We start from the raw sequence: 22,727 nt of genomic DNA on the forward strand, positions 1-22,727 counted from the left end.
AACAGCACAAGAGCAAAGCTGAAGGAAAATCCTTTGGTTTTGGTCAGAAACCCAGAAACAGGACAGATTGAAGGGCCATTCAAATTAATAACTTGGGGCAAGGGATATGCTTGTGTCTCCACAGCGGTCAGACTGAAATGGCTGGCGGCGAGGCACGTGAAACCGTACCGAGTCCAGACGCAAGCAGACGCGGACCTCAAGACCGAAGAAATAGAAGTGGGCATGCTAGACTAGTCAAGTGCAGTAGTGGGAAGGGGGGAAAGAGAGAACAGGGAGATCAATCTGTAACTGACTGTGAACAATCAATTGAGATACCCCACTACCTTCTGACCTGCAGGCTGGTGATGGTGCGGGAGGATGAGAAGGGCATCCCAGTGCGCATGGCGCTGCGCTGCCAGCCGCTGGTGCCCAAGGAGGCCGGCAAGGGCTGCCAGATGTGCCTGTCCTTCGTGCCTGGGGAGCCGCAGGTAAGGCTCGGGGGGGCTCCTGGGGGGTCCCGCAGCCCAGGCGCGGTTACCAGCGCTGCCCCGTCCCTCTCCTCTGCAGGTCGTGGTGGGCAATGACAAGGCCTTCACCTACGACTACGTGTTCGACCCGTCCGTAGAGCAGGAGGAGGTTTTAAACACAGCGGTGTCGCCTCTGGTCCGAGGCATCTTCAAAGGTTTGTCCCAGATCTTGTCCGTTTGGAGCCTATTCCTCTCCACAAAATGAGAGGGGTGTGTTTTCTGAGGCCGCCTGGTTCCCAAGGCTGCCTGTGTGAGGTAAATTTTATGGAATACCAAAAGAGTTTAGGTCGGAAGGGACCTTAAAGTTCATCCAATGCCACTCCTGCCATGGGCAGGGACACCTTCCAATAGCCCAGGTTGCTAAAAGCCCTGTCCAACCAGGCCTTGGACACTTCTAGGGATCCAGGGGCAGTCACAGCTTCTCTGGGCAACCTGTGCCAGGGCCTCAGCACCCTCACAGGGAAGAATTCCTTCCAATATTCCTCTGGCAGCGGGAAGCCATTCCCCCTTGTCCTGTCACTCCAAGCCATTATAAAAAGTCCCTTTCCCTCCTTAAGAATAACACAATGAATTGATAAACATCCTATTTCAGGATGTTGCAGTGGAGCTGAGATGGCAGAGAATTTGTGCTGTGTTTCTATTTAGCTCTAATAAAACATCCAGTCTTAAAAAAAAGCTGAAATAATAATTTTATCTGTACTTTACTGAGTTTTCGTTGTCTTTTTTTTTCCATTTAGTGTTCCTGACTGTGATCTATGCTTAAAGCTGGTGTAAACTGATGATTTTCTGGAGGGGTACTTTTCAGAAATGTAGCTTTCTGTCCCCATGTGACTCCATCTGGGTGCCTTTAGTTCCCCCAGGATACAATGCCACTGTCTTGGCCTATGGACAGACGGGGTTAGGGAAACCTATTCCATGGGAGGCATCTACACTGCTAACCAGGAGTATGAGCCCAGCGTGGGGGTCATCCCCAGGGTCATCAAGCTGCTCTTTGAGGAGAAACAGCAAAGGCAGGATTGGGATTTCATCCTCAAAGTTTCTTATCTGGAGGTAAAAGTTTGGTTTTTATCAAGTTAGGAATAAAAGGAGCTTTGAGGTCACCTCCATCGGGTAACAGATATTGATTAAATCAACCCCTAAGACTCCAGGAGGTTTTGTCACTCCTTTCTGGTCTGAGGTGTCTTTCCCTAAAGGTGAAATGAGTAAAACATGATGCCAAATTAGCCCTAATTTCAGCATAGTTGCCCCTTTCTTTGACTGGTAACTCTGTGCTGCTCCTCTGCTGCTTCCAGATCTACAATCCTGGACCTGCTGTGCCCCTCCCAAGAGCGTTCCCAGATCAGCATCCAGGAGGATCCCAAGGAAGGCATCAAGGTCTGCCCTGCCGGCTGTGGGAGCAGGAGGGGGCGGCAGGGCTGGGGACTGAAGGAGTTTATGTGGAATTTTCTGTCATCCTTAAAGCAGTGGCATGGGGCTCATCTGTGTGTTGGGAGCAGCACAGAGAGATCCAGGGGGATGGATCCTCAGGGAAAGCACAGCTTGCCAAGGAGCACATCCAGTCCCTCCTGCTCATCACCTCTCTGGTTTGTGTCCCTGGTAGCTGCCTCACCAATACTTTACTCACACAAATCCCCTCCCCATCAGCCCCTTCCTGTGACTGACACAGCTCTCAGTTTGGCCCAGGATATCCACAGATTTGTCCCTGGATCCCTGAGGAGCTCTGTCTCCATCCCAGAGCCCAGCTGGCTCTGGAGCAGGCAGAGGAACTTGAGGGGTGTTTAGGAACAGGTGATATGATTCCATGTTCCTGAAGTGAAATTCAGAACCAGTTTTTCCTGGGAGTTGCCATGCCAGGCCCCTGGCTGGAAGTGACACTGATTCTTGGGAATGGGCTGGCACAGTCTGAGGTGCAGGGAGATTTTTCTGATCCCAGGTGGGATGAAGAGGAAGCAGAGGATAAACAATGTTTTCTTCCTGGCTACAGATTGTGGGATTGACAGAAAGAAATGTCACCTGTGCCCAAGAGACCATGTCCTGCCTGGAGCAGGGGAACAACTCCAGAACTGTGGGATCCATGGCCATGAATTCCCAGTCCTCCAGATCCCACGCCATCTTCACCATCTGCATTGATCAGAAGAAGAAAAATGATAAGCGAGTGTCATTGTGCAGCTGATGAGAGTTACTTTCCCAAAATTTCCTCATCCTGGTCCTGAGTTCTGCTCCTCAAGGCAGTTCAGGTTTTGGATCTCTGAATTTTCAGCTCCTGGGCTGCTCCTTTTCTACCTGGACATTTACCTGGGAGAGTAAAACAGTTTATTTCTGCCCTAGGAATTGCAGTTTTCACTGCAAGCTACACCTGGTGGATCTTGCTGGCTCTGAGAGACAAAAGAAGACCAAGACTGAGAGAGACAGACTGAAAGAAGGTCTGTGGGCTGGGACTGGTGGAGTTTGGGTTTCTTCTCACTTGCAAGTTTATAAAAGAGCAAAGTACTTCTTTAACCCTTTAATCTGCTTTTTTAACCATGTCAAAGTTTTGCTAAGGGCAGAAAATGAAGAGTTTGGAGCTGTTGAGGTGGCTTTGCTCACTGTGAGCTTTGTCTGCAGGAATCAACATCAACAGAGGCCTCCTGTGCCTGGGGAATGTCATCAGTGCTCTGGGAGATGAGAATAAAAAGGGAGGGTTTGTCCCCTACAGAGACTCTAAGCTGACCAGGCTGCTGCAAGGTGAGAGAATATGATAACAAAGCCTAAACTTACAGGTGCTTTTAAAATAACAAAACAGGAGAAAACCCCACAGCTCAGAGCTGCTGCTGCAAAGGAATTTGTTTACTTAATTCCTCACTGAAGCCAGGCTTTTCCTGGACTCTTATTTTAGGTTGCAAATGCAGTGAGATGAACTCGAAATGAGTCCTGCTCTCTTGTACTTTGTGTGACAGGAGGAAACAAGACAAATTCAGGGCATATTTTTGGTGGGGAGAAGGAAGAGGGGTCTGGGAGCAGAGATCTATTATTGTACCTTAATTATAGCAACTCCCTGGGTGATGTCTCAGCTAGAATGAAGCTCCAGCTGTCCGTGCACTCCCTGGGATTTGTTTTCTTAGGCTGAATATCTGGTCTTTATTTTTCAATAGCTGGGATTTGTCTTTTAATGCATTTTATTAAATTACCCTTTAATTTGGGCACAGCTTTAGTAATGAAATTACTGGGGTTTTTATGGTAATTACATAATTTGGTGCAAAAGCTCTTCAGTATTTTCCATGTTGGAAAGTACCTCATTAAAACCTGGATTAGGCTGGATGTGGGGCCTTTTTTTTTTTCTGATCAGTAGCTTTAAGGAGCCAATTTGTATAAAAACAAAGGAGGAAGTTCCATGCCGCTTTATGATCTGTTCTTAGTCAATAATTCCTTAAATTGGAGAAAATTCTGGATATTCATGGAGGTCTTGTTACTCGAGGGGAGAAGGGAGGGACAAACCTGAAAGAACCAGGCCAGAAATGGCATAAAGAAATTATTTATTAGGGCAACAACCGAGGGTTCTGGGGTGAAATCTTTGGTTTCAAAGCCTGACTTTGGCTTTCAAAAAACCACTTTAATACAGAACTGAGTGGGCAGAGGAGAAGGTAATGATTGGCACCACAATCCAGCTGTTTAATCTGCATTTTGGGGATGCACTCATGGGGTTGGAACCCTTGAATGATGATGTTTCACTGTCATTGTTGCTCTCCCAGCTTTGACATTGTTTCTTTTCCTCCCCAGACTCCCTGGGTGGGAACAGCCACACACTGATGATCACCTGTGTGAGCCCAGCAGATTCCAACCTGGAGGAGACCCTGAACACACTGCGTTATGCTGACAGGGCCAGGAAGATCAAAAACAAACCCATTGTCAATGTGGATCCCCAGGCAGCTGAGCTGCACCAGCTGAAGCAGCAGGTACTGGGGGATCCCCTCAGGTTCTGAGCTCAGCAAACCCCAAGGGAAGGCACAACCTCACAAAAAATGCAAAACATCCCTAATGTGTCTCTGGAGGTGGCTGGGAAGGGGATGCATGGATATTTCTTGGCATTTTACTGTAGCGATAGAAAAGTGGTGGTGCTGGTGTGGTTTAAATTTCCCTTCCACCCAACAAATCATTGCCTGGTGAGCTACAGGCACAATTAGAAATAGAGATGGTTTGGTGCCTTCCTGACATCTGTCTGTGCCCAGCACGGTGGGAAGGGAGAAGAGTTTTCCCTGGGGTGATGCCAGAGGGAAATGAAGAACCTTTTATTCGAGGAGTAAATGACTTGAAATACTGTAACAACACCACTCCTTTCCACAAGCAGTAGTAAAAGGGGAATAATGGAGCAGGGGAGTAAGAAGACTAAGGATCCATGGAGCTGCTGCATTTACAAGCAATAATTATTTGTCTTTGTAGGTCCAGCAGCTCCAGGTGTTGCTGCTCCAGGCCCATGGAGGGACCCTGCCCGAGGCTATCAAGTAAGATTTGTTATTTAATGTCCTATGGATGTATATTTATCACACTCCAGAGAAGTCTCTGTATCTCCTTAGCTCTGGGCAGTGCTGTGGAGGAGAGAAATTGGTTGCTTTTTCCCCCCTTCCTTTTGTCATCCTTACTAGAATTCCCTGGGATATTTACTTTTGTAGCAAACACCTCATGATTGCAAAAATTTGTTGCAGGAAGTAAAAGAGGAACCAGAAGACACCTCCTGAATAAATTCCTGTCTCTAAGACCCCTCCATCCCTGTTCTCCTCACCTCTCTACCCCTAAATGTGGTGCAACTCCACCTCTGTTATCCTTAAAAGCACAAAATCTGGGACAGAGTTGGATTGTGCAGGTGTTGTGTTCTGGGGATGATTCAAAACCAAGTACATGGAGTTCACAACCTCTGTTTGGAGGGTTTTCCTACATTCTGGAAGTGTCCAAGGCTTGGACAGAACCTGGAGCAGCCTGGTCTTTGGAAGGTGTCCCTGCCCATGGCAGGGGTGGAGCTGGATGAGCTTTAAGATCCTTCCTTCTCAAACCATTCTGGGCTATTTATTGTAAATTATTTAGGGAATAAAAATATTTTGGGAGGTGACTTCTGTGCTGTCCCAAAGCCGAAACTCACACCCAACTGCTCTTTGCTGTTGCAGTGGTTTGGCCTCCTCAAAGAGCCTCCAGTCCCTGATGGAGAAGAACCAATCCCTGCAGGAGGAGAACCAGAAGCTGAGCCAGGGGCTGAGTGAGGCTGCTGGGCAAACAGCACAGATGCTGGAGAGGACCATCCTGGTAAATTCAGTTATCCCAGGAGAGCTCTAAATTGCTGGGAGTTGAATCAACAGCAGCTCCTGTATGACATATTGAGAATCTCTCTTAAATGTTCCTTTCACATTGATTCCAAATCAGTCAGAACCAAAAGCCTGCCAGAATCTGTTGGCCTTTAGTTTCCTTGTGGGAAAAAGAGACCTGAATCTTTCAGCTTTTTAATACTTTAAATATTTTGTTTTAATATTTTAAATAGCACTTGCACACTTGTGCTCTCCCTTCCCCACCCTGCTTTTTTCCTATTGCCTGAAGTGTCTATCCCTGAAAAAATACTGTGAAATCCAAACTGGTGGCCCTGACCATGAAAGATCTTTCAGTGCATTGATTTTCACACTGCCAATCTTTTGCTGCAAAATAATGAGCAGATTTCTGGCTTATCTTCTACAAATCAGTATAATTCTCATTTCTCTTAGACAGAGCAAGAAAATTAGAAGATAAATGCAAAGCTAGAGCAGCTCCAGCACCACGCTGTGTAAGTGTCCCTACACCCTTCTCCTGGGATAATGTCCTTGGGAATTCAATGTTTTCAGTGGGATGAACTGGATCCTATCAGCTGGGATTTGTTCATCCAGAATTAATTCAGAGGTTGAGTGGGGAAAGTTGTTCTTCCCTGGCACAAACTTGCCATGGACGTGTTCCCATGTTTCCAGGTGCAAGTTGGATCTGCAGAAACTGGTGGAGACTGTGGAAGATGAGGAATTAAAGGAAAATGTGGAAGTGATCCGGAACCTGCAGCAGGTGCTAGCTGAGCTGTAGGTAAGGCTGAACCCAGGGAGGGGGGAGTTGTGTCAACTTACGCAGGAAATCTGGGATTCCACTTCAACAACTTCCCTCAAGGAGCCCAGGAATTAAAAGTGTGAAATGACTCTTGAGATCTACTGCAAAACTGTCCTGATGTGCTTTAATGCTGCAGAAAGGCCACTTGTGCTGTTCCTGGGTGGGGGGGAAAGAGGAGTCTACATGAAAAAACATGATACTGGAGGTTGGCATGGATTTACAGTCCCTAAATTGGATGGAGTGTTCTAAACTTGGTGATTTTTATGGACAATGTAAATTGCAGGGACCTGAAATTGTTAAATAGAAGCTTCCAGGCTTTTGTCTAATGGAGGAATTTCAGTTCCCCCTTATCAACGATTGATAGAGAGATGGGGAGACTGACTGGTGAACAGAATCCATTTTTTACTGTGAGCTACATATGCTTATATACCATTCTAGGAAGGCTAGTAATTTTTTAGTACAATGATTAGGTTAAACATCACACCAACAAGCTTATACATTTTGCAACATCTCTTGCTTGCAGAGGTCGATTTAATCTTCTTTTCCTGTTGCCAGTCTTGATCCAATCTTCTTGTAATCTTCAAAGTTCTGTTTGTTCTTGCCAAGGCATCTTGGTTATCAAACTGACTATGCTAATTAAATTCACAGTACTCTGTCCTGTGGGCCCCAATATCTTCTACATCTCTCCCATTTCTCTTAAGTTTATTCATTTTTTACACACTGTAAAATACAAGGAATAATTATAACAATACATAATATAATGCCTAATATATATACACCTATTTTAACTAAATTTCTAATCCACCCATTGAGTCCCCAATCTCCTAGTAGTTGATTCAGCCAATCAAACCCATTATCTGCTTGCAGTTTGTTTGCACCCTTGTGGTGTGTCTTTATTAGATCAGACGACTGCCGATGGCAAAAGAAAAGAGCCTGCTCTCTCACCGGGGAAATATCACGGCTTTATTCTGGAGTCCTGCTCCTGCCGGCTGGAGTTCTTTTCCATCCGCTCTGGTGCCCGAGAGAGAGCCCGCCTCCGCCTCTCCTGGGGCTTTTTCCCCGGGGGGGACGGGCCCAGAGGCAGGGACAAGCCACTACCCAATCAGGGATAAGGTGGGAGTAGAACAGAGTTGGGTTACATTCCAGTGTGGGGGATGGGCGGGGCCGAGCAGGGACAAACCACATGATACAGTTTCTAAGGGGAACAGGGAATACAATAGAAAAACATTACAAACCCCAATATAAAAATAAAACACAATATAAACCCAATTAATGCATTACAACATTTCCCCCTTTCTTATTAAATTGAGAAGGAGGAAGGCTCAGTCCGTGGGAGATGTTCAGAGTTCGGACCTTGAGTACCTTTAAAGTTGGAGAAGAAAAAAAATTACATCTAGTGCAGATAAACTGTTCAGAAAATACTGTTAAAGGAAGATGATAATTAGAAGGAGAGGGTTCGGTGCTTTCTCTTCCTCCAGGCAGCACTGGCCACTTGTGGGGCCTCTGCAGGTGGTTTTGCAGTTTTAGGGATGAAAGGTTTCACCCACTTGGCTGGCACCCACTTGAGACCTGAGGGAGTGGACACGCAGGAGTGCCCATGACCCCAGGTGATCAGATCATGAGGACCCTCTGTTTCCCTGGTTGCTGGATCCTTTACCATTACCGGTGGCTTTGCTTTCAGCTGCAGTTGGCAATTCTCTCTGAAATGGCGCACAATTGGTAGGTTAAGATTTTCAAACGTGCAATTTAAAAACTTCAGAGTGAACAAGGCTTTGGACAACTGGATTTGGGGTGTTTCTAATTTTAGAGACTGATGTTGTTGGCTGAGGACCTGTTGTGGTGCATTAATTGGGTTTATATTTGTAATGTTCTTTTCTATCTGTCCCTGCCCAGCAGTGCCCATCCCCCACACTGAGATGTAACCTAATCTTGTTTCCTCCCACTGAAAACTGTGTCTCGCCTATGGGCCCTGCCCCCTGGGGGAAAAAGCCATGGCGGGGGAGGGGCCAGCACTCTCTGGCACCGGCTTTCCATCGGATAGGGTCTCAAGGCTGAGCAGGACATAAGAATAAAAGCAGAACTATCCCACGGAAGTCAGAGAGTCAAGACTCTTCCTTTACCTTCGGCGGCCATCTAGTCTCGTGGGCAAAACAACAAGGACCCTTTTGAGATTTTGGTGGGTCCTTTCCACAATGGCCTGACCTGTCGGGGAGTAGGGGATGCCTGTTTTGTGCTCTACTCCCCATTGCTGCAGGATGCTTCTGAACTCCTTGGATGTGTACGTGGATCCATTATCAGTTTTTATTGATTTGGGGATGCCCAGGAAGGTGAAAGCCTGTATTAGGTGTTTCATGGCATCACTAGACTTCTCCCCTGTGTGGGCAGAGGCATAGACAGCTCCAGAAGAGGTGTCCACAGATACAGGGACATACCTTTGCCTACCAAAGGACATGATGTGGGTCACGTCTGTCTGCCATACTTCACAGCTGTTCAATCCCCTGGGGTTTGCTCCTGCACTCAGGGCTGGGAGTGCTTGTTGCTGGCACGAGGGACACATTGACACAATTGCCCGAGCCTGTTCCCGAGTTAGGTGGAACTGGCGAACTAGGCCTGGTGCATTCTGGTGAAAAAGATGATGGCTGATTTTGCCTTATCCGAAGATGTTTGGGAGTGGGGCCATCTCCACAGGTGCAGCAAGAGCATCAGCCCTTCTGTTGCCCTCGGCTATGAATCCTGGAAAATCAGTGTGTGATCTGATGTGCATCACATAAAATTGTTGCTCTCGGTGGGAGATGAGATTTACTAGTTTTGCGAGCAAGTTGAAAAGTGCAGAATTGGAGACCTCACTCAGTACAGCTTGTTCAGCTCTGGATACTACACCTGCTACATAGGCCGAATCTGTGATCAAATTGAACGGTTCAGGAAACTTTTCAAAAGCTCTAACAACTGCAGCCAACTCAGCTACCTGAGGTGATCCTTCCACCTCGACAATATCTTTTTCCCACTGCTGAGTTTGAGGAGTTTTCCATGTTATTACTGATTTATGAGATGTTCCAGATGCATCTGTAAAAACAGTTAAAGCCTTTAAAGGCCTCCTGCTCTGAACACCTTTAATGACAATTTGAACTGAATTTGTTCTTTAAATAATCTGTGGGCAGGTGGATGAACTGAAATTTGACCTGTGTAGTTATCCATAGCAAACTGCAAAGCTTCATTTTCATGAAGCAGGTGCTCCAACATTGCTTTTGTGATTTGGCCTGAGTTTATCTCAATTGGGATGTGAATACACTCAAAATCACATCCTGCCAACGCCCTGATCCAGGTCCTGGCTTTCCGGATCAATTCTGCTACCAGTTCCTGTGGCCTGGTCATTCTTTTGGATCGGTGGTGACTGAGGAAAACCCACTCTATGATTAAGAGGGGATCGCTACAGTCTTTGTCCTTTTTTGATTTTTCCACTCTTTCCCACTGAAAAATCATCCCGTGTAAGTGTGGCAAGTTGCCTGAAATGATGAATTTGAATGGCAAGTCTGATTTGCACCTGTTGGCCTGTCTGGTGGCCATACAGTCCTGTACCTTTTCTAGGGCTGCTCTTGCCTCTTGGGTGAGGGTGCTATGAGAATTTAGCTCCTCTCCCCCTTTTAAAAGATTAAAGAGGGGGTCTAGATCCTCAGTGGTCAGACCTAGCCAAGGTCTTACCCAATTTAAGGACCCACACAACTGCTGGACATCTGCTAAGGTCCTGATGTTATTTTTGACAACCAATTTTTGTGGCACAATGGTCCGCTTACCAATCTCCAGACCCAGGTACTTCCAAGGCGGCATCCTTTGAATCTTTTCCTCCTGAAGCTCGAACCCTGCAGCAACCAAAGAATCAATTGTCAGGTCAAGCGCGTGGGACAGTAAGTCATCATTGGGGGCACACACGAGCACATCATCCATGTAGTGCAGGATGATGGCTTCTCCTACAGCTGCGCTCACTGGGGACAGCAGGGAAGAGAGGTACCACTGACAAATAGATGGTGAGTTTTTCATCCCTTGGGGAAGAAATTTCCAGTGGTATCTTTTCCTCGGGGTGCTACCTCCGCTGAGGTGTAGCGACCTGGTTCAGGAACGACATGGCAGCCACACCCAGGCTGCTCGGTCCATCAGCTCACAGACACCAGTGTGGTGGACGGCTAATGGCGTTTATTAACTGGTTACATGGAGTTATAAAACCTCTGTTTGCTACATCACATCCGTCTGCTTACGTTACAACTTAGGTATTGCTTATCTTATCAAGGACACTAACCAACTAAGAGTTGAGGGAGGGGTTCTGTCTGCCCGTACAGCGCGATATCTTCCGACCGCCTGTCCCTAATCTCCCACATTTCCCCCCCTCCCATGACTAAATAAAAAAGTATAAAAGTATAAAAGTATAAAAGTATAAAAATTATAAAAATATAAATGTCATACAAATACAAAAGCTGTTAAAGTTAATATAATAGGATACAAAAATAATATAAAATGTTAGTAACAAACACACTTCACGATAATTGCATGCGTTCGACAAATAGGATGTCGACTTTGTCTAAACGTCTTCTAACAAACGACACTAACTTGTTCAAAATGCAAGGCCCAAAAATCAATGTCAGGAGTATCATGGTGAGAGGGCCTATTAATGTGGGAACAAGGGTGGCTAGCCATGGGGACTGATTGAACCATGACTCGAACCATCCTTTTCGGGCCTCTCTCTCTCTCTTTCTCTGGGCCAGTCTTCCTCTCAGTTCGGTCATGGAGTCTCGCACGACTCCGGTATGGTCTGCATAAAAACAGCATTCTTCTCTCAAGGCAGCACACAGGCCTCCTTGCTGCATGAGCAAGAGGTCCAGTCCTCGCCTGTTCTGCAGGACGACTTCCGAAAGCGAGGAGATAGATCTTTCCAGAGAGGAGATGGATTTTTCAATTCTCAGTAAGTCTTCGTCAATTGTCATTTGCAGCTGAGAAAGTCTTTGATGTTGGGTCACGAGAGCTGAAACACCTGTGGCTGTGCCAGTGGCTCCTAGGCCAAGGAGCATTGCAATGGTTACACCTGTTATTACTTCTCTTTTGTGGAGCAGGATGGTTTCTTCTAAAAAGTGATACATTTCTTCTTCTTGGTGATACAGGACTCTAGGAACAATCAGAACTTGGACACAAAAGTCAGCAAGGTTATTGAATTTGCTAAGGTACACACAGGGGGTTATTCCGATTTGTTGACAGACCCACATTCCTGATAGGAACGGAACTGCCCACTTATCAGTCTTTTGACTAGGTTGGATGAACTCAGTACAGCTATTTCCCATCTGCTTTGCTAAGGTTACACTGCCAAAGCATTTGCCTCGGCCTGTGACTTGACTCAGGGTAATTTCCCTCCGGGGTGTGTCCCACTGTCTTGGTTTTGAAAAGACAGGTGTCTGCTATGGAGAGGCAGGCCTCTCTAGGAAATGAGGAATTTGAATCCTTCCCTCCGTGTTATTATAATTTGGAAGATTAAAAAATAAAACTTTTCAGTCAGAGCTATGGGGAAAAGGAATAACAGTCCTTTACTAGTAAATATAACAGGACAGACAAAAAACAACAGCAATTATAACAATAGTAGAACAGAACCAAGAACCCCGAGGGCAAACGGTGGTGGCTCCGGCGCTGATGGCTGGAAGCCGGGCGCAGTGGACTGTCCTCCGCAGGCGGGGGGTGTCCTCGGCAGGCAGAGGTGGCAGTGCCGGAGAACCCGCAGCGGCGGGACCTGGTCTCACCCAAAATCCAGCAGGATAGCGAAGAAACTCCGAATTCCTGGATACTCCAACAGATGGTAGAATTCCCAGGACCAGACTCCTTCGTTAACCGTGGACCCCAGCAGCCGTGGCCCGATCCGTGCTCCCCCCCCGGAAGAAGAAAGAAAAGCCGTGAGATCCCCCCACCCTCCGCTCTCTCTCCAGGAGCTTTTTTCCCTCCCCCAAAACTAAGTTATCAGTTCTTTTGTCCACGTTAAGCAGTCAGCACTTAGTCTCCTAGCAACTTGGGAGGGGGGAAAAAATTCTACAGCAGACTTAAACCCCAACACCCACTTACAGTTATGTGGATTGTTTGCTGCAGAGTATTCAAAAGGAGCATCAAGGGCGACACCCTCATAAAAAGGAGGTTCTGCATTATAACATAACCAGCATGATTTTGTAAAGTTCGGATTGGATTGGTTCAATGACAAAAAGGTAGCATTTAACACACTAAGAAACAAATTGTAAGGAGCTGACTTAGGTTTTTGGTAGATAGCTAAAGGACGGGATGAGGAGGAGGTGCCAGATGTGGCCTCTCTCCTGTGTCTGCATGCTGTGAGAATCTGATAGGGTTTGAATGACTGGGGCACTGAAGGTGGGAGTCTGATAATTTGCACGTTTGCCCAATTTAAATGCCTGGCTGCATTTAAAGCATGCCATTTTTATCTTCTTCCAGTCTGTGAGGGGAGTTCGTTCTGACTTCCCCTCAGCCCAAGTAGAAACATTGTTGTTACTGATTTTATATACTGTTACTTCTTCTTTGTCAGAGCCGGAGTCAGAGCCGGCAGCAGAGGACTGGCTGTCCCAGTCCCAGCTGAAGTCCGAGTCAGAGCCGGAAGTCGACTGACTGGCTGCTTCCGGGCTCTGGAGCCTTTTGGTCGGGCTCCGACCCCGCCCCTTTCCCTCAGGGCTGGGCCACTCCTTCCCCCTGGGCCTCCGCCCCTTTCCCTCGGGGCTGGGCCGCCCTTTCCCTCTTGGCCCCCGCCCCTTTCCCTCAGGGCTGGGCCGCCCTTTCCCTCTTGGCCCCTGCCCCTTTCTCTCAGGGCTGGGCCACTCTTTCTCCCTTGGCCCCCGCTCCTTTCTCTCAGGGCTGAGCTGCCCCCTGCCCCTGCGCTCCCCCCGACTCCTGCTGTGGGAGCTTCTTGCCTTAGAAAAACGCGCTTTTTGGCAAAGATTAGCTTCAGCTCTATCTTTGTGCTCTCCTCCCTTTTTCTGCTCGCGCGCCCCCGCATTAGCAAACGAGCTCTCTTTGTTTTCAGCGCTATCTTGAGGCGCATAAGGTGGAGGTCCCTCCCCCACTTTTTCAGCATTCCTAGCTTCTTCAGCTAGACCGTTATAAAATGACTGCATCTGTTTTATCTCTTCAGTGAGCGGCCTTGAGCCCGGAGGCCTCGAAGCAAGCTCTTGACCTTCTGAGCCCGAGCCCATACATTCAGCCAAACCGACTTCATCAACACTCTGAGCATTATCACTAACATTCAGAGTACATTCTTTTACATTCTGAAAATTCTCAACAACAGTTCCCTCTGAGAAAGTTTGCATTGCTGCTGCGATACCTAATTGGGGAGAAACCTTTAAACAATTTCGCGCAGCTCTCCAGGTGTCCTGTTCCTGCAACGCCTTCTGTAAAGATTTTACGACCCTTCCCCATGCTTTAAGATTTTTCCCTGAGCTGGAAGACATTGTGTCTTCGGCAAGAGCTTTAGTACATTGATCCCAAACATCTGGGTGGAGGATATCCACCGATCTATCAATAATACTAAGTTGCAAAAGCCTCGTCACTGCGAGGGTAAAATCTTTTGCTTTACAATCAATTCCCCACTGCTTATGAATCTGAGAAACGACCTTCACGAGAGCTTCCATCCTCTGCGTGGGTCCGGAGGCGTCCCTCCCGCCGAGCTGGACCAGCCGCTCGGCCGTCGTTCACCCGTCCAGGCGACTCCCGATCTCCTGGGCGACTCCCGGGGTTTTCGGCACCACTTGTTACCTCCGCTGAGGTGTAGCGACCTGGTTCAGGAACGACATGGCAGCCACACCCAGGCTGCTCGGACCACCAGCTCACAGACACCAGTGTGGTGGACGGCTAATGGCGTTTATTAACTGGTTACATGGAGTTATAAAACCTCTGTTTGCTACATCACATCCGTCTGCTTACGTTACAACTTAAGTATTGCTTATCTTATCAAGGACACTAACCAACTAAGAGTTGAGGGAGGGGTTCTGTCTGCCTGTACAGCGCGATATCTTCCGACCGCCTGTCCCTAATCTCCCACATCGGGGCTTCTCGGTTGAGGGTAGGGACCAAGAAGGTGAAACGTGGGGCATCATCAGGGTGCAGAGGGATCTGGAAAAAACAATCTTTGATATCAACAATTGCCAAATTCCAATTTTGGGGGAGCATCGCTGGGGATGGCATCCCTGGTTTGAGAGAACCCATGTCCTCAATGACATTAATTTGACAGAGATCGTGGAGGAGCCTCCACTTGCCTTTGTTTGCCTTTTTTATAACAAAGACTGGGGAATTCCATGGAGACGTGGTTTCCACAATGTGGCCTTTAGCTAGCTGTTCATCCACTAGCTCCTGAAGTGCCTTCAATTTTTCTTTACTGAGCGGCCACTGCTCTACCCAGACTGGTGAATCAGTTTTCCAATTGAGTTTCTGGGTAGGGCGCTCTTCACTGGCCGCAGCCCGAAAAACCAGGGGGTCATCTGGGATGCCAATCGTGACCCCCCACTGGGCCATCAGGTCTCTCCCCCACAAGGGCTCTGACTAATCTAAAACAAATGGACACAGTGTAGCTAATTGTCCATTTGGGCCCTTAATTTGTACAACACTTTTTGATTGTTTTGCCCATTTCATTCCCCCTATACCTTCTAGGTGCCCGGCCACATTTTGCAGTTCCCAATGTGAGGGCCACATCCTTTCTGGTACAATTGTTACATCCATGCCTGTGTCCAAAACCCCTTTGAGGTTTATTACTTCCCCACCGTGACGGACCTCACACCCTATTATGAGTTTGTCCCTCCCAATAACTTGTGTGGGGCAAACATCAAGGTGTTTGTTCCTTGTGCTGTTTTTTCCAGGGAATGGGTCAGGTGCTGGAATTGCCTGAGCTATTATCTGCCCCTTAGGCAGAAACAAAGGTGGGTGGACACAGCACAGCCAGAGAACTAGTTGTTTAGGGTTTGATGAGACGAGACCCGGAAGGATCTCGATCTCTCTCGGTGTGTACTCGGTGTCCCCAAGGATGACATACTTACTGCCAACATGTTGCCAGGAGCCTAGCACCTGTAGATCCAATGAACCTAAATGCCAGTCTGTGTCACTTAGGTGCAAGGATTCTGTCAGTTGTAACCTAAAAGGCTTTTGGAGACATTCTGTGGTTAGAAAGGGTCTGCTCACGTCATGATCTGAAAAGGTCATATCTGGTGACTTCTGCTGAAAGGTAGAACTGGTTATAGCCGGATTATTTAATTTAACTTTTGCATTTCCTAGTTTTTTATCCCCTCTCCTCGGACTTGCCCCTTTTATGTCGGCACGCTGGACAAGTAAGCGCTGACATTTTAGTTTTTTGAAAACTTCCCTTTGGACCCTTGAGACCTCCCACCCCCATTGTCCCAAAAGTCCAGAAATTGCTTCTTTAAAGGGCATTGAGATGCCCAATGTCTAGCCTGATCACACAGGAGACACGTTGTTCTTCTCTTGGGTGGTGGCTGTGGCACAGGTGCAGGAGGCATGGCGTCTGCTGCGGCAGCTCTTTGCGGTGGTCTGAATGCATCTCTGGAACTGTGGTTGAGGTGAGCTGTCATGAAGGGAACCTTCTGGGTACACACCTGGAGCATGTCATCTAAGGTTGGAGCCGGTTCCATGGGCAGGCTGAGGATGGCTGCCTTGCAATGTTCGTTTGCATTGGTCAGTGCCATTTCCTCCAGGACCTGTTCTTGGGCTCCTTCATTCTTAACCTGTAACTCAATAGCTTGGGTTAATTGCTCCACAAATGTTACAAAAGGTTCTGATGGAAGCTGCTTTATTTTACTGTAAGGTTGGAAAGACCCATCGGGCTGGATTGAAAAGAATGCTTTGGAAGCAGCATCTTTAATGCGCTCCAAAACAGCTAAAGGAATTTCTTGAGCCTGCTTGAGGGCTGAAACCCATTCATCATCACCACATAGATGTTCTAATCGAATTGGCAAATTATTATTATCAACAGCCGTTTCAGGATTTTGCCAAAGCTCTGGAAGTAAATCTCTTAATCTTTTTTTCCATGTAGAGTCCCAAAGTCTAAACTGTGTGGACGAAAGGAGGGCAGAAAAAAGCTGCTGGAGGTCAAAGGGAACAATAGGATTCCCTGCTAAATTTGCTTTTAAAAGGCTGCAACAGTATTCACTTTCACGTCCAAATTTGGCCTGAGCTTTGCATAAACCCTGAATCGCTTGTTGGGGGAAGGGTTCCCAATCACTGTGGACAGCAACCCCCCTTTTTGACCGTCGGTATGTGACAGGGGTGGCAGAAAGCCGGGATCGCTTCCTGCTTCCAGGTTCTCAGCTCCCCGCCCCCCCCCTCTGGGGCGTGGGAACCGGGACTGTGGGAACCAGGGGCAGGGAGGGGCTGGAGGCTTGAGTCACACGGGGTGGAGTCGGAGGGCAGAGGTTTGAGGGTTGGGGGCAGAGTCAGAGGAGAGGGCAGTGCCAGGGGCAGCACCGAATGGAAGGGGGGGGGTCTGGGGAGAGGAAGGGATTGCGAAAGGGATTGTGGGAAGGAGGGACAGACAAAGGGAGAGGCTTCTCGTGACTCGAGAGCACATGGCTTCGGCCATTTTGGACAAAGGAGTCCCCTCCACCTTGTGTCACCCCCACAGAACTGAGACCAGCCTGGGATTCACTAAGATGGGGGTTTTGTGCACTCGAACTGCCTGCAAAAGCAAACTGAACCCGGGGTTTACAAACTGGGGAAGAAGGGAGTTTTGGGGAAAGTTTAGGGGTTTCTCGAGGAATATCCAATTTTTGGGGAAGGGATTTTGGGGTCAGGATTGGGAGAAACTGAGGAAACTGGGGAAAATCCACAAAGAACTGGCTTTTTTTTTTTGTTTTCATTTTGGTTTTGCATTGCAAATAAAATCTGCAAGCTTCAAAGAGCAAAATTTGCTTTTTCCTTATCATTAGGGGAGCTTGATTGAGACAATTTTTTTGCAACAGCTTCCCAAAATTCTGGGGAGCTTATTTGCTCAAATGATACATCTGGAAATTGAGAAAACAAATACTGGATTTTTTCAACTGTTTCTTTGGACAATGGGTTTTCCTATCGTCCAAGGCACTTAAAATTTGATAATAGACTCTTTTTTGAGACACAGGCAGCCTAGCACCCATTTTTGGCTCAGATTTTAAGTTTCTGTGTCTCCTTTAACTGTGGCTGGGAAACCGAAAGTAAAAAAATCCTCGCTGGAGAGAAAAAAAGGAGCCAAAGGGGAAACAGTTTCCTTTTCCAACCCCCCTCAGGCAGCTGAAAGGAATGTGCTATTAAAGCACCCTGAAGGTTTACTCTGAAAGCAAAAATCTTCCCCGAAAGAGAAAAAACCCTTTTCCCTGAGGATCACTGCCTCTTAAAAAGATTTTCCCTTAGATAACCCAAAGTGGTACTCACCAAAAATCCAGCATTCAGACAAATCTTTCCTTTCTTTCCCAATCACTCCTTTTGCCTGAGACTGACCCTTTTTGGTGCAAAAAGAGCTTCCAGTCCCGGTTCCCAGGGTCATCTTTCCACGAACATGTGGTCACCTTCCCTGGGAGCAGCTTGCCGTTCGGGGGGCTTCTTCGCAGTGTTCCGATGGGTTTTTTGAGTCCAAGGGAGAAAACTGCAGCCCTGGCCTGTAGAATCCTGTGTTTTGGAGACTCCACAGTGAATGCCAAGCCTGACGGGTCTGTGTCTCTGCGTGGGTGGGCTACGTTTCGTGACTCACGTACCTGCATGAGATTCCTTGGCCACGTGCTCCACGCGTGGTTCTTCCAGCTTTCTGGGAGCCCCTTGTGGCTTTGAGCCCCACGATTAGGCGCCAGTTGCTGGTAGTTCTTTAGTGAGACCCAGACAACCACTGATGGCAAAAGGAAAGAGCCTGCTCTTTGTCTGGGGCGGGGGGGGAAATTACTGCTTTATTTGCCCAGGAGCTAGTTTTAGCTCCTCTGCCGTCCTCGCCAGTGCCAGAGTCCCTGAGGCCCCACCCATCTCCTGGGGCTTTTTCCCCGGGGGGCAGGGCCCAGAGGCAGGGACAAGCCACTGCCCAATCAGGGACAAGGTGGGAGTGGAACAGAGTTGGGTTACATTCCAGTGTGGGGGATAGGCGCAGCCGAGCATGGACAAACCACGTGATATAGTTTCCAAGGGAAACAGGGGATACATTACAAATCAAATGAAACACAATATTAACCAAATTAATACACTGTAGCAATCCTGTACTGTGGAAAACTTCCCAGCTGTGGTGGGAAGGGAAGGGATTGATGTTCTGCAAGATCTTCACCCTCTGCTGCCCCTCAGGAAACCATAGCATGTGAGGAGCACAAAAGGGACTCGGAAGGGTCCTTGAAGCTGGAAGACCCCACAGAGGTGAAAGCAGAAGACAGCCTCTTCTGGCCCGTGTATGTCACTCCAACCTCAAGGTATTCCAGGGGAAAGCAGAGCTGCTGAATGAGGGATCTTGGAGGGAAATCACCCCAGAGGAGAAGCTGCTGCTGGAAAACTCTGCACAGCTTCAGGCAGCTCGTGTGGAAGTTTAGAGTGTGCTGAATTCCTAAGTTTCCACACTGAAATGATGCCACAGGCTTGCCACGTTTTTCTGCAGCACCTTCAGCAAGGAGAGAGGGGAAGTGAGGAGCTTGCAGGATAAAATCACATCTGTCCATGTTCAAAGTGACCTTAAGCTGTTGTGCTCTCTGACCTGGCACACCTCATTTTGCCTCAGCTAAACAAATTCCCTTATCCCATGGGAACCTACTATTCCAACTGCTGTCTCTTGATATTTTGTCAAAAAATGTCTTTTTCCTGACTTGAGTAAAAAAAGCAACTCTTGAGGTTGGCCTGGCACTTGGTGTCCTGCTGCCTCTGGTGGGTCACTCCAGCAGTGACTAAACTCCAAAGATTGTCCCTTGCTTTCCCACAGGTCCTGCAGGACATCACAGACCAGGAGGTACCCCTGAAGATTCCCAGCAATGCTGCCTTCCTGCTCGGGAGGGATGAGGAGTCCTGGGAGAACCAGAACCCCTTTGGGAAGAAGAGGATGCTGAGCAGCAACATCAGCTTCTTCTCAGGCTGCACTCCCATCATGGAGTTTGATTGACCTGGAGCTTTCCCATCCCTTTAGGCAACATTCCTGGTGACTTTCAAGGGAGTTGGATTCTCCTGCTGGGGTAGCAGCTCCTGCCCTCAGCAAGGGAGTCAAACTCTGCTTCTTGCTGGTTGTGTATCTGTAAATATTTGTGTGTTGGGGCCAGGGGGAGGGAAAGTATCTTTCCTCTAGAATTCCTGGAGTGAATGGATGTGATTTTCCAGGTGTGTGTTCTCAGCTCCCTCCCTCCTGCTGAGCTGTGAATGCTGGGTATGGTTTCATCTGTAGTCTTGAAAGATCTTTGCCTTTGCACTGGAGATCTGCTCCTGCCTCTTCCCATGGAGCCTGAAGGAACTTTTCCAGCTGCCCTGGGAGATCCATGGAGTGAGAAGGCCCTGGCTGAAGTCTTAAACCAGCAGCTCTGAACTGGTCAGGCTTTCTGGCCCATGTGGCCACTGGACTGTCCTTATTCAATGAACTTAGAAACTTGACCTATGTGAATGTAGGAATTTTAACTCTGGTTTGTAGCTTTAATAAAGGAATTACTAAAGAAACCTGGCTTGGAGTTGGAATTATTGTGCACAACACTCCCCAGCCTTCCCTGGGCTCTCTGCACTTACACTTGGTCTTAAAACCAGTCCACAAGTTGCTGCCACTGGGACCTGCTCAGGTCTTTCTGTCCAGACACCCCAAACAAGGTCCTGTTGCTTTTCCTTGCCCTCAGACCTAAGTTATGAGTCTCAGCAGGAAGAAAATGTGATAAATGTAATTTTTGTTAAAATTTAATTTTTCCTCTACTGCCGATGGTGGTGATCCAGCCCTTCCCTGGGACTTGCACAGGGATGTGGGATTTGGGCTGTAGTTTCCCTGACCTGAGAATCCTCTGTATTTGCCTGGTGAATGAGGGCTCTGCCAACTTAAGGAATCCCAGGATCATTTGGGTTGGAGGGGGCCTTAAGGATCATCCACTTCCATTACCCCAGGTTGCTCCAAGCCCCGTCCAAGCTGGCCTTGGACACTTCTAGGAATGGGGCAGCTTCAGCTTCTCTGGGCACTCTGTACCAGGGCCTCCCCACCCTCACAGGGAAGAATTCCTTCCCAAAATCCCCCCTCACCCTGGACTTCAGTCCTCTCCCTGCTTTCCAAGGCTATAAAGGCCCAGAGAGCTGTAAAATATTTCCAGGTGATTTAAATGAGCTTGGAAGTTCTGAGGGCTTATGCCCTAATAGAAGATTGTCCCATCCCAAATGCCATGACACCCCACAGCCCATCCCATTCCATCCCATAGCCCAGCCTTTAGCCTCAATCCTGAGTCAGGAGTTTGGTGCTGAAGAACAGACACAGCACAAAGGCACCAAATCTGTGCTCGGGAACACTGCCAGGGGCTGAGGGGAGCTTGTCCTGCAGGATGAGGGAGCATCCCCTGGCAGTGGGATGGGGACAGAGGTGGCACCAGGGGCTGCCCGGAGCCCAGCTCTGCCCCAGGGGCACTCCAGGGGCTGCTGGCACTGGGGCAGTTCCAAGCACCTGGAGCAGAGCCATGGAATATCCTGAGTGGGATGGGACCCACCAGGATCATGGATGCAGCTTCTGGCCCTGCACAGCAGACCCCAACAATCCCACCCTGTAATAAATTATACAGTAAATAATATATAATTCAACACTAGACAACATTCTATAATTTTGTCTTAGCGCTATTGTTTTAAATTCCTTTATATTGTTGTATTAATTTTATATTAATTATAACCAATATATGCACATTTGTACCTGCCAGCAGTAGGCAGTAACACAATTGTATATGGAAATATATTTTTATATATTATTATTTTTAAATTGTGGATGTCTGAGAGAGCATCCAACACTTTTATGTATCTATATATTAATATTTACATATATATTCATAAAATATAGCTATATATTATATAAATATATCTATAAATGCATGTTTGAATTGTATATATGTAACAGTGTTTATGTGCATGCATTAAGTACTCTATATTCTCAACATGTATATAAAAATGTTTAAATACCTATTATATTTATATATATCTAAATATTTTTACATATTTAATGTTAGATTTAGTATTCTGTTAATATTTTAACTATCTAATTAAATAAATATTTTAATATATATATCTTTTATATATATATATATAAACCCCCTCCCTCCGAATTATAATTTTGAAATTAACAGGCTCTCAGACAAAGATATGGGAATAGGAATAACAGTTCTTTACTAGGAAAATTAAACTAAAAATGCAGTAGCACACAATAAAAACACTGACAAAGTCGGAATACAACCTGACACCTTATTGGTCAGGGTGTTGGTAGCAGTCCAACAAAAAAATGGTGGCTGCAGTTCTCCTGGAGTGACAGATGCGGTTCTGTTGAAGTAGAGATGATCCTATAGAAGGATGTAGGTTTCCTCTGAAGGTCCAGTGGTGGTGTAGATGAGTCTGTGAAGTGGCATGTCTCTCTCCCTCGGAGCCCCTGCTCCGTTTTTGCCTTGGCTAGCTTGAGAGAGAAACCACACCTGAAGGAATTTTCCTTTCAGGGCCTTAAAGATCCCAGGGAGGCTGCAAACCTTTTTCTTTAGAGAGAGCAGCCGTCTGTCGATGGCAAAAGGAAAGAGTCTGCCCTTGGTCCGGGGGGGACCCCATGTGATCCCCATGTGGTCCCAGGGCTTTTTCCCAGGGGGGACGGGGCTAGAGGCAGGGACAAGCCACTACCCAATCAGGGGTAAGGTGGGAGTGGAACAGAGCTGGGTTACATTCCAGTGTGGGAGGATAGGCAGGGCAGGGGAGCAGGGACAAACATCGAGATACATTTTCCAAGGGAACAGGGTGGTACAGAAGAAACCATTACAAAACCCAATATAAAATGAAATACAATATAAACCAAATTAATGCACTACAACAGGTCTGGTCTTCCTCTGGGAATCCAGTGGAAACAGGCTGCCTTGGTGTTCTGACTCTCAGGTTTTATCCAGGTAGGAATGCTTGGCTCCTCCCACTGGGTAGAGCATCTCA

The 22,727-nt window shown here is 47.4% G+C and overlaps 1 protein-coding gene across 1 annotated transcript; it reads left to right on the forward strand.

Moving 5' to 3' along the window:
* The first annotated feature begins 344 nt into the window (after positions 1-344).
* On the forward strand, positions 345-19,710 carry LOC120764817 (chromosome-associated kinesin KIF4). Its single transcript, XM_040088855.1, is given in 15 exon segments — positions 345-467; positions 547-661; positions 1,367-1,408; positions 1,411-1,567; positions 1,799-1,880; positions 2,491-2,657; positions 2,835-2,929; positions 3,111-3,230; positions 4,263-4,438; positions 4,923-4,984; positions 5,642-5,777; positions 6,227-6,285; positions 6,464-6,565; positions 19,216-19,240; positions 19,534-19,710. Coding segments are annotated over 15 exon segments (1,638 nt in total).
* The last annotated feature ends 3,017 nt before the right edge of the window (positions 19,711-22,727 follow it).

Source organism: Hirundo rustica, chromosome W, assembly GCF_015227805.2.
Source record: "Hirundo rustica isolate bHirRus1 chromosome W, bHirRus1.pri.v3, whole genome shotgun sequence".
Lineage (NCBI taxonomy): Eukaryota > Metazoa > Chordata > Aves > Passeriformes > Hirundinidae > Hirundo > Hirundo rustica.